The 11,986-nt window shown below is 42.1% G+C and overlaps 1 protein-coding gene across 1 annotated transcript in view; it reads right to left on the bottom strand.

Annotated features, from left to right (window-relative positions):
• Positions 1 to 4,294: 4,294 nt before the first annotated feature.
• Positions 4,295 to 11,986, bottom strand: part of NPTX2 (neuronal pentraxin 2) — an 8,081-nt gene continuing 389 nt past the window's right edge. The window contains exons 2-5 of the mRNA XM_017734141.1: positions 11,963 to 11,986; positions 8,922 to 9,166; positions 7,155 to 7,334; positions 4,295 to 5,932 (exon numbers count right to left, since the gene is read on the bottom strand). Coding sequence (XP_017589630.1) covers positions 5,705 to 5,932; positions 7,155 to 7,334; positions 8,922 to 9,166; positions 11,963 to 11,986 — 677 coding nt within the window. The 3' untranslated portion in view covers positions 4,295 to 5,704. The remainder of the gene's footprint in view (positions 5,933 to 7,154; positions 7,335 to 8,921; positions 9,167 to 11,962) is intronic.

Here is an 11,986-nt window from a genome sequence, read left to right on the forward strand (position 1 = left end):
AAAAGAAAGACATTATCCCCCACGTAGTTTGTTCAAACTGATGTGCCAGGTCTTAAATTAACAAGTGAGAGCTGCACTCTGTCCCAAATACTTTGTCTAAAGCTCTTCCAAGCTGACCTGTGCAGTCAGTGGTGCCTGAGTAACCATGGCAGCATATCTGAACAATGCCAAATACTTTTGAACAGAGCCTGGAGCTGCTGATGGACGTGAGTAGGGAGCTGGATCTGCTGTTCCCCGAGCCCAAACTGAGAGTGATGATGGGCAGGTGACAGCACTGGTACAGCCTCAGCATTAATATTGCAGCACAAGTGAAAATGGGGACCAAACCAGCTCTGGGAGCCTCCTGAATTGCCTGGGTACCTGTGGCCACCATAGTGACCCAACCAGGGAGTTGTGACCACTGCCTTGCAAAGCCTTGGAAGCCAGTGGTCACAACTGGCCAGTGTTCCATTTGACAACAGCCCCCACCAGGCCAGAAGCCCAAAGCACACACTGACAGCTGTTTGCCAGTTACATGAAATTATACTTGATGCAGAGAGGTATTTACCTACTGCAATTATCCCTGGAGCTTGAAGTATCTGCAAGACCTTAGAAGCCTTGAAAAAGCTAATTAGTGCACTGCCATAAATAATTTGATCTCTTAGGAGGATATGTACTCTCTACACAGTAAGTAACAGCTTTCTTTAATCGAAAAAAAGGATGATTTGCCCATGTATATCTCTATTTTATTATAGGTGTTTACCAACCATTTATAATTTGCCATAAAGAAAGCAGGAAAGCAATAAATAAATAAATAAAAATAGACCCTGGCCTAAAACACAGCTCATTCCTGTGAGCTACACCATCCCTGGAAAGCAAATCTAGGTCTGTTCTGTTTTGTCAGACACAAATATCTCCTGCAGGGAAATCTCACATAAAATTAAAAGTCAGTGCAGATCACTCCTCCCAGACCCTTTTGCAGCTGCAGAGGTAGAATAAAGCTGCACAGGACAACCTCTCCTGGACTCTCCATCAGGGAAGAGGCAGCTGCCTGCTCTGTTGCCCTCTAAAATGGAAGGAAAACCAATTGCTGCCTGATACAGTAAAAACAGCCATTCTGGAACCACAGCAGGACAGCACATCAAGTTTCCCAGTGCAAATCAACAGTCAACACCAAGTAAAATAAAAAATCTAAACAAAAGGAAAGTTATAAATCCCCTGCTTAGCTAGTGTTGTTACCCAGAAGTCTTAACATACTGCTGAGGTTGCCCTTTAAAGAGGTTTCCTTTCATCTGGTGAGGTCAGCAGAGCAATCTCCAGTAGTGGAGATAAGCCTGGGTGACGAACCCTGTTACAGTAACATAAGGAATTTAAGTTCCTCATAAGCTGGTTTAAGTGTTTTGAAAGACAAAATGTAAAAGAGCATCTAGTACCTTAAAAACCACCTAAATCCTCCTAAGAAATAGCCATTGTTACTTTTCTGAGTACTTACTTTTAAAAAGCACTCCAGAACTGCTGCTGGGCACAGCTTGGTGACACGAAAACGAGGGCAAACCTCTTGCAAACTCCTTTTAGCACGGAAGGGAAGCACACCCAGTGCCACAGAGGCTCCAGCCAGCCCTGTGCGAGGTCAGCTCTCCCCCTGAGACTCAGGACAAGCTGAGAGGCAGCGAGGGAACAAGTGGGTACCACAGAGGTCACTGCTCAGCATCCTTCACATGGCAGGAGCCCCTGGGAGCAGCAGTGCCAGGAGCTGGACACACGTGCTGGGAGCCAGAGCAGGTGAAACACCAGAGCACCACCAGTAAATGAAACCATTTCTCTCTCTGGCATCAAGCCATCAGGGAGCTTCTGTATTTGAAGCTTTGCCAAAACATCAGCCCAGCACTCCTGTGGAGAAAGAAATGGCCCCTTGAACTCCTTGTGCAAATTTATACTTTTCTAAGAGCAGCCTTTTAGAAACAGCCATAGCCAGAGGGGCAATTAATTCAATTCTTTCCAGAAGATTTTTAGCTCTGAAAAACTCATGTATTATTTAAGCCTCACAGCTAACCATGAACATTATCAAGGTCCAACTTTCTCTTTGTGAAGGGGAAAAAAAGATCCAGAGACCTTTTGGTGAAAGATCTCTGGAAAAAATCCCACATAACCTTCAACCCCCACCACGATTCCCCAGCTACCAAGAGAGACCTTTCATTTCTGGAGGGAGTTTGGCAGTACCTAACTCTCTCCATCAGCAGGGCCCTTGCTGTGTCTTGCCTCAGATTTCTACAGGGATCATCACCTGTGGCAGAAGCCTCAGCCAGACCAGTGTCTCTTTTTAGGGTTTCTACACTCCTAGCAGGATTCAGGATGATGCAATAGAAGGCAGCTGATCTTCCCTCCCAGCCTGGGTAAATAAAATCAGCTGGATGAAGAATCCTTACACACAAAGTCAAGTGCCATTAGCAAAAAAATAAATAATCTATAGCTACGTAAGCATTTTTTTAGAACAACCATTACCCTGATTGAGAAGGTGACACCTTTAAACACCTAACACAACACAGCAGTTTCACTACTGACCTGCTTTTCACCTTTGGGAAAGGCCTGAGGGAAACCTGATCTCTGAAGCAAAACAGAATCAGCTTCTCCCTGGCAGTCTCATGTATTCACACACTGGGGAAGTGTGTGTAAAAATGGGGGTAGAGCTTTGCTGGTCTTCCCTGCATTTCTGACACCTAAATCAGCAGCTCGGCGAGCAAGTGCAGCCCAGCCAAAAGCTGCCTGGATCCAGGAGTTTGTCTCCCCTGCACAGGGGATCCCAGAGGCAGAGGTGATCCTCCTCCCCTCACCTACAGACAGCAAGTGTGTAGCTGGGGCCTTCAATTAAACACCAAACACATGAGATGACCCACATTTTCTAGTGGCCAGCCAGTTAGTCAAAAAAACTCATCTTTGAAGAAATATAACCTGGATTTAAACACACCAAATGCTCAATTTGTTGTCAGCCAACAGCCAATGAACCAAGGATGTACAGAAAGGATGGTGCAATACAGAGACTGAAGAGCATTCACAGCCAAGCAGCCCCTGCAGACCTGCCCAGTTACAGCTCCCAGGATGGTGGCTTGTTGGGATCACTGATATTGCTTTTAGGAGTCCCAGCTCTACCTGGTTTTAAATAAAAACATGTTTTCTAGAAATCTGCATTACTGCATGCTCCAAGTGCTATCACTCATCTTTCCATAAGTTATTACTTCTGCATTCAGAGCAGTTTGGGAACTGAAGGTTGTGTTGTCACTTCCACACTCCATAAACAATATAGATGCTGGAATGTGGCAATATTTACCCCTGTTTTGCCATCAAGTTGGTATTTAAAACAGCAGACCCCAGCACCCAGCATTCAGCAAAGCATCCAAGACAATTTCACTGTTGCACCTTTTAAGAACAGAGTGAAATATGTGTAACTCTAGGGTTTAGCTCCTTCAGCTTATTTTGAAAAAAGCTGATAAATAAAGGTGGATTGACTGGAGGGGTGATGCCTCTTCTGGGCACCAGCCCCTGGGAGATGATAATTTTGCTTTTTGTCACCTCACAACACAGATTCTTTTGATATGAAGTGAGTTTTGTGGTTTGTTTTTTCCTTAGGGCAGGGAAAGTACTGCTGTAGGTTGGGAGTGCAGCATGTGAGTGCATTTTAAAGCCAATCAGAATGAGAACACTTGAAATAAAGTTGTCAAATGTTTCATAGAAACCTCAGACTCTCCCTGGTCAAAGACAGCAGATGTGGATAACCATTTGTGCCCCGGCTGGTTGGTCCCTTACAGGCAGCACCTGCAGCTTCTTAGCTCCTCAAGCAGATCATCTGGTTTGGTGTCAGACCCACGGACACAGCCAGCCCTCTACAGCCTGCCCCAGGGTGGTGCCTCTGCTCTCACACTTCAGTCACCTCAGTGGTGAGCAGCTCTGTTCACACTGGTTTGGACACTCACGTTTCCTACTTTCACTACTTCCACCCAGAAGGGGTCACCTCCAGTTTATCAAAACCATCAAATTAAGTATGAACTATGTTCTGTATCCCAGGCCAGGGCAGCAGCAGCAGGCAGAGCCCAGCTGGAGCTCCAACACCCACCACACCCAAATGCACAGACCCTCTCCACTGCTAAGGCTCCACACACCTAAGCCCCCTTTGCTTGAAGATTGTGATTTAAGGCATTTAGGGAATAAAGAAAACTTCTTACAAGACTGTACTTCCACCAGTCTAGAGAGCAGGTGAATTCATAAAAGCTATGAAAGAGAATACTCAGCGTCTTGTGTGACTATAAAAGAATCAAGAGACTCATTTTACAGTGCATTTTAATTAAAAGTTCATTATAAGAATTTTCTTTTAAGAACAGCATACTACATATTCATGGAAATATGTAACTTTACCCTACAAATGGGACTGTCACCATATTATTCTTACAATTCAAACATATGAAAAATAAAATATGATATTTAGCTTTATAAATTCCCCCTCCCCCCCCTTTAAATCCTTTTCCTTTTAAATAACAAAAGTATTAACTGTTTCCCAGTACAGTGCAAAACACAAACCAAGTAGTCACATCAATGCCAAGGAAACAGCAACATTGTTTGCAAAATATTGAGAGAAAATGATAAAAAAATATAGTAGTCAGCCCAGTGCTTACAGAAGAGACAGTCAACAAGAATTGAAAAAGCAGCACATTTTCATATTACGTAGGACCATTATAATAACATATAAACCAGTGCAGAAGACTTTTATGCTGGAAAAATAGATAGCAATTCTCAGCAAGCAGAAACTGAACTTTGGCACTTGCTCATAAAAAGGCCTTTCAAAGCAAAACAAAATGGAAATTCACTTAATCACAGCTTGAATATTTAAAAAAATAAAGACATTGACTGAAGCAAGAGAAACAATAGAGAAAAGCTTACAAGCCAGGTCACTAGGAATTCAGTACATTCAGCCTACAGAAAAAACAAGTACAATCTTTCATCCACCCACCTATGCTGGGATCCTGGCTAGCAAAGGACAGGCTTTGGGACAGAACCTCACCTGAAGCACCTCTGCTTCAGTGGAGCTGTGCTGACTAAACAGCCCTTTCTTCAAACTGAACTGGTACAATGTGTCTCAAATACATCACCTCTTTATCATAACATAAGGAATTCTAATCTGCAAATTAAAAAGCAAAAGCCTTGCACTCAGACAGTGGCTGTTCTGCTCTACCCATAGTTGCACCATAACCACTGCAGTGTAAGGATTAAGTGATTTTTTTTTTTTAAAAAGGGCTAAAAAAGAATGGCTTCAGTTCAAAGGGGAGACAGTAGACTGGAAGGAAGGGTTCACATTCAGCCTGTTAATCCTGGTGCTGTCAGCACTGCACATTGTCAGGAACATGACAGTGAAGTGTGCATGGCTGTTCTCCCTCCCTGCAGAAGAACTGATGGTTTAAGCTCAGGCCTAACCAAAAGGCTGCTGCAGGCCAAAGTGTATTTTTGGATCAGGCCATAGGAAAGCAAGGGCTGCTCTAGCCAAGAAGTGCTCCTTTCATAGTCAGGCTCGATGCCCCAAACTAGCAGCTATCTTTGCACTGAGGCAGTTTACTCAATTTTTTTTTTTAATTCTTTCAAGGAGTTAAGACTGGGGAAGGGCAAGGAGAAAAATAAGTGCTTTAGATTGCACAGAAGATTGTCCTACTAAAGGGGGCACTTGGATGGGAAGTGATCACAGCTACAAGTCAAGCAGACGCTCCTCACATGTTTCCACAGGCCATTTAGTAGCACCTCCAAACACATCCACATTGTTATCGACCCAGGGGATGATGTTGCCAGGCATGTTGATGGAGCAGTTGGCAATATTCATGATGTCTTCAGCTTTTAAGACCCTGTCCCATATATTGAACTGGCTCATCTCCCCAACAAAGGCTTGAGTTGCATCAAATCTTCCTCCTACTGTGTCCTTTAGGCACACAAGAGTTAGGATTAGATGAAAAGGTTATTTTGGCAATTTCCTCTTCAAACTTGAAGTCCCTCCCCACCCAGCCCCACTGCTAGAAAGAGGTGCAGAGTTAGGTCACAGAGATGAACAAATTCAGGTTTCTAGAAGGGCAACACTGAACAAGGCATTCTATGGAACAGTAACAAGCTCCAGCCTGAACTGTGTCAAAACAACCGAAGGCAAGCAGTGGTGACTGCAAAACACCACAAAAAGGCTGCACATAACCAACCTTGCCCTCAAGCAGCAGAGCAGGAAGGCAGCTTTAAATTTTGAGGCTAATTAAAGAGCCACTTTGCAAGCTTAGCACAGGACAACTCCTGCAAGAACTGCAGAGATGTGTAAGGTTACCCTGAAAGCTTTATGGCTATAGATTAAACCATAACTGCAGCCCTTGCCCAATTGTCTGCAGGGCCTGTGAGAATTGATCTTTGAGTCTAAATACACAGGTTTTGTCTGGTTGTAACAAATGAGTGATTTAAACTGCCACTGCATAAGCCTAGAAGTGTTTGCTTGCTCCATTCACTACCCAAGGACAGAAATCACTCATTTTTGGTGATCACACTGACATGGAACTGAGAGCACAGGATGGAACCAAGCACAGTGCAGGCAAATAGCACAACAGAGATAAAGGAAACCTGCCAGACACTCAGCAGTGAGCTGCAGCATCTGCTCTGCAGAGTGTATTAGGGTACTGAACTGTCATTTATGTCACAGATAAGTATCCACTAAAATCAATATCAAGACAAAACTAATTTTTCATTGCTTCACCGTGAACCCGGGAATCCTGAAGAAAGACTATTTCCTACTACTTGGTAGAATATTTACATTTTGTAGTAAATGTATAATATAAGTAGAGAAATAAAGTGAAGCCAAGAGCCACACAGTTCACAGGCAATTGCTTGTGAGATGCTAACTAGAAAGGCAAGCTTCAAAATCCTTTGGGGTTCTTTTTCAATATTCTAAAAGGACTTAACAACAACAGGAATATTCTGAATATTTAATAAGTGAAACAAATATACCAATGTGTGATTGCATTAAGTATTTGTTGCCTTGTTTCAGTCTTCCTGATACTGTGTATACAACAGGACCAAGTGTTTAACAGAGAAATTCTCACAGCTCTTGTTTGTTTGGGGAGTTTTGATTTTGTTTTTCTTTAAACCCTGGAACACTGTCATTCACTCACCTGTTCCTGACCCAGGATCAAGACACCTCCAGGTTTAATTGGGTGCCAAGGAGCAAGATTCTCCCCAGTGCCAAGCTTCTCTCCATCCTGAAAAGCTTCCCACATTCCATCTCTGGTTGTCCATGTTATGCAGATATGATGCCATTTTCCATCACTAATGAAGAGAGGGAGCTGGGCAACCTACAAAAAACAGAATAATGCATGTGGCAACCCAAATCTAGCAGTTCAAGCCCAACATGTAAAGAGGGACAGTATCTACTCTGTCCTCAAAAGCAAAAACTTTAGAGGCAGGAGTTAGTCCACGTCCTACTCTGTAGGATTCCACAGAACCACAAAATTATTTAGGTTGGAAAATCCCTCAAAGATCACCAAGTGCAACCATTAACCCAGCACTAACCCATGTCCCCAAGTGCCACATCTACACCTCTTTTAAATACCTGCAGGGATGGTGACTCCACCACTGCCTTGGGCAGCCTGTTCCAGTGCTTGACAACGCTCTCAGTGAAGAAATTTCTCCTCATATCCAATTAAAACTTCCCTTGGCATAACTTGTGGCCATTTCCTGTTTTCCTGTTGCCTGTTACTTGGGAGAAGAGACCAACCCCCATCCTGCATATTAATCTGTGGCCATTTGTTGTTTAAATCTCAGTGCTGAGTCATAACTTTCCACCCAGTGCTCACATTAAGCTCCTCTTAAAACCTGGGGCTTGCCAGCAGCATTTGTAGTAACAACTTTGACTAATGGATTTGTCTGCTACCAGGAAAACTTGTGGGAACAGTTCCATAGGCCTCACAATAAGGAGAAATCATGCTCCTTTAGGAATTTGATCTGAAAACTTACTCAGGTCAACATCAAGACATAATTGCAGTGGGCTATGGAGCAGCTGTGATGTGGAAGAATAAAAACCCTCAGAGAATACTGAGACTACAGACATAATACTGAAGAGGAAAAAAGTTATTGCTAAAGATAAGCAGACTCAAGTTTGCTTCTCCTCCACAAACCATTAAAAATAATTGGTTATTGATCTGGGAGGATGATAGGACTGTTAGAAGTCCATAATCAGCCACATGACAAACCACCTGAGTTGTGCAGGTAAACACCTGATCCCTCAGAGCAGTGAGTTACCAGGAGACCTAACTGAAGGTGGGGAGAAAGGAAGCATTTAAATACTGCTTTAATGACAAGCTTCAATGGGTCTTGTTTTCTTCAAGCTTCTTTCTGAAGCTTGTCAGAAACCATCAATGGTATGAAGTAGTTGTATCTAAAGTCAGAAAAATCGTGTTTAAATTGATGTTCAATCACCAAGTATAACAAAACCAGACCATTATGTGGAGAGCCTTTTGCTCTGTCTTCTGCAAAATCACTCAACATTTGTAACTTCTACAATTGGAAAAACAGAAACACTGCAGCTGGCTTAGATCTCACAGGTCTTGCAGTAGTGTGGCTTCAACTATTGCTTGTGTTTCATACAACAAAAAAAAACCCAAGAAGCCAAGACCTGCTTGTAACTTCAGATAACACCTAAGTGTGTGCACATCTCATGTCAAGCTGCTTTGTCTCAACACACCAATATCTGTACCATTTAACTTCTGTTTCAAGTGCTTTGTTCATAAAAGCAATTTGTAATCAGCAAGTGGAAAACAGACAAGCAGACAGTACCACCTCAAAGGCTGCTCTCAGAGGGAAGGAAGGAGTCAGTGCAAAGGTGCCAAAGAGTCAGGCCTTGTTCTGGTTATGCTGACAACAAAGGGTTCATCAAGTCTCACCTTATCATTAATCAGCAGTTCAATTGGATTATTCCCCCATTCTATGAGGACAATTTCATTGGCTTGCCCGGGAACAGCATAAGAGAATGGAGTGCCAATTCCAGGAGAAGCACTTGACCTCAGCCACAAGCACACAGTAAAAGCATAGAGCTCTGGCAGAGTCTTCTTGATCTTCCCATACAGGTAGTTTGTGCGAAGAGGAAGGGAGACTTTGAATTCATCAGGTGACTTAAATGCACTGTTACCTGCAAGTACATGGAGCAAGAAAAACCTTTAACATTAAGCAAAACAATGTATTGGTAATTCAGGCTAAGACACAATTGATATTGAGAATCTTTGGCTTTAATCACTTTAGAGAGGTACAGGAAAAAAAAGTATATTGAAGTAGTATTTAATGAATGTTGATTTTGCTGCACATAAAAATACAAATAGATTTTATCCCCATTGTGATAATTATTTCGTTTATTTCTGCTCATTTAGAGCAAAAGAATAGATGGCAGAACATCTTCATTGCCTAGTTCATGGCTGGTGGCCTGCCTATTTCAAACAATTCAAACTGGTTTAAAAGAAGTGATATAACCCAGTGAGATATTCTGAGACATGCTTACAAAACTGAGAACCCTTAAGACCAAAACTTTCTGAAGATGCAATATTCTGTATCCTATACTTGATACAGATGCTTATAAATAATTTTCTAGAATTAAGTATTAAGAAATAAATCCCACATCATGCCACAAAATACAACCCACAGTTCTGTAGTAATGTCACCCTCAACTTTTTAGCAGCCTGTTCTTCTGAGTCTCACTCATTTCCTTTGCTACATTCCTGAAACAAATTTAATTCCCTTGCCAAATTCACACTTCAGTCCAAATGAAAAGCTGTTGCCACAAAAGGTTGCCACAACTCTCATATGTATTTTTTAAACCACTGGCATTCTCTCAGTTCCCATTCTCAGACGCAACTGAAGTGTTTTGGCTGCATTTTTCACAGAACGAGGGGGTGGGAGAAGAAAAAGCTTCTCTTTCTCTTGAATCTGTCTTGAGGAACTTAGAGAACTGAAATGTTCTCAATTCTAAGCAAATAAAGCGGGGTCTTAGGGTAATGTAGAACAACCTCCATTAGGCTGCTACAACCAACCTCACACAGAAAACCAGAAACATATCCCATTAAAAGAGCAATTATTTTTGGGCTAGATGGGCAAAAAATATTGTTATTGCCTTTCAGAGATAGAGAAAATAGGTTTAGACATAGTAAATGATCTGTCTGTACCTCCAGCAAAGCTACTGAAGCCCAGGCACTACTGTTTGCAGGATTCTACTTCCTGCTTTTTCTCCTACATCATCTCCTGCTGTCAGTGCAGACAACCAGGGAAGGAATTAACAGAAACCTTTGGGAACCACAACAGTTTTAGACCCTTCTGCCCCACTGGTAACTAAAACAGCTGCCACAACTACAGATACAATCCAGACCATACAGTGTCACCTTGCAAGTTGGTTTTTTCCTCTATTTAGTCTCAGGACAATGAGGAGCTTCTGACATTCTAGGTAGTTGTGGGGAAGAAATGCTAAATAATACTGCATTTTAAATAAAAGCACAATAGAAATACTACTTTCAAATGAGGTCAGATCATATACAGTCTGTATTTAACGCACAAAAAAAGATAAGTTCTTAGATCACTATTACCCTGACTTTGATTTCACAGATGAACCAGAACAGCTAAGCTGTACAGTAATAGAGAGCAAATTGCACAACTAAAAGAAAGACTTTATCTTGGTTCCTGTCCCAAATTCTCCACTTCCCTGGAGACTTAAGACAGCCCTCACTCCCCACACAAAAAAATAAAGGTGGGAACAGGTTATTTTTAGCCTAACTGAATTACACATTCTCGTTCTCCCACCACTCTCTCTTTCTGATATGAGTCACATCTTTCAGAGACAAGGACTATCTATACTTGACACATAAGACATTAACAGGCCACTAATTCTCCATAGCTTTAGTTGCAGGTTAGGCTTTATCTTGGCTCTCAGGAAATACTAAAAGCCAGTAGAAGATCATCTTCCTCCTTCCCTTTTCCCCTCCTTCACACTTTTTAGATGAAAGAAGAATAGATACAGTATTACAGAAATGGGTCCTTTAGGCTGCATTTCTAAACTCATGAGATATGCATGTTTGTACCATTTGGAAGGCATGTCCATTAAGCTGCTTCTAAGCAGAAAGTTATTCACCTTGAGTTATTCACTCATTTAAGGATTGGGCAGTGATATTTACTGCCACTCTAGCCCTACACGGTCCACCCTGTACCTGTATACAGTCAATGCAGAAAGAGTTCTGTGCTTTAGGTCACTTCCACAAACATTTGTAATTCAAATAAACAGACTCTACTCAAGCAGAGAGATCTCAGTAATAATTAAGTCAAGAATCAGAATGAATGACTAGGATTACGAGAGTGTCCCCCAGTGGACCATGTGTAATCTACTGTAAACTCTGAAGGCTGTAAGCTTGGAGTAGGGCACAATTCAAGTATCTGCAGTTATCCAAAGTCATAACCAGCAACAAAAGGAAAGGTCACCATCAATACTTCCAAAGCATCAGGAAACAAAGCTGATATAAAATGCCATTCATGACATCAAAGGTAGTTGTGCTACTTAAATTTAGCCCATATGACTCTCAGTCCAAATAAAGGCAGTCCTACTCAGATGTGTGCTTGACATTATGCAGCTATTTACACCCATGCCATACTTATTCCTATCTCCACTTGCCTCCTTATAGATCTTTCCATCCCACAAACACTAAGAGTTTCATCCTAGCCACCCACACACGACAAATTAAGAGACAGGAAGCCAAAGCCAGGCAACTGCCTGTCAAGCAAGAAGCCTGTGATTAAAGAAAAAGGAGAATCCAAGTATTTGCACTGTCACCTACTATTTAGTCCAGTACCTTAATGTCTTCCCCTCAAGGCCCAAATTTAGTCTACTGCACTGGAAGGAAGGAGTAAGCAAAATTAATCAGCATGGGGAAGCACTTAGATTCTGAGCAATTACCTTTCTCCAATTCAGACACTCTTT

The sequence above is a fragment of the Corvus brachyrhynchos genome, unplaced genomic scaffold (assembly GCF_000691975.1).
Source record: "Corvus brachyrhynchos isolate BGI_N302 unplaced genomic scaffold, ASM69197v1 scaffold5, whole genome shotgun sequence".
Taxonomy (NCBI): Eukaryota; Metazoa; Chordata; class Aves; order Passeriformes; family Corvidae; genus Corvus; species Corvus brachyrhynchos.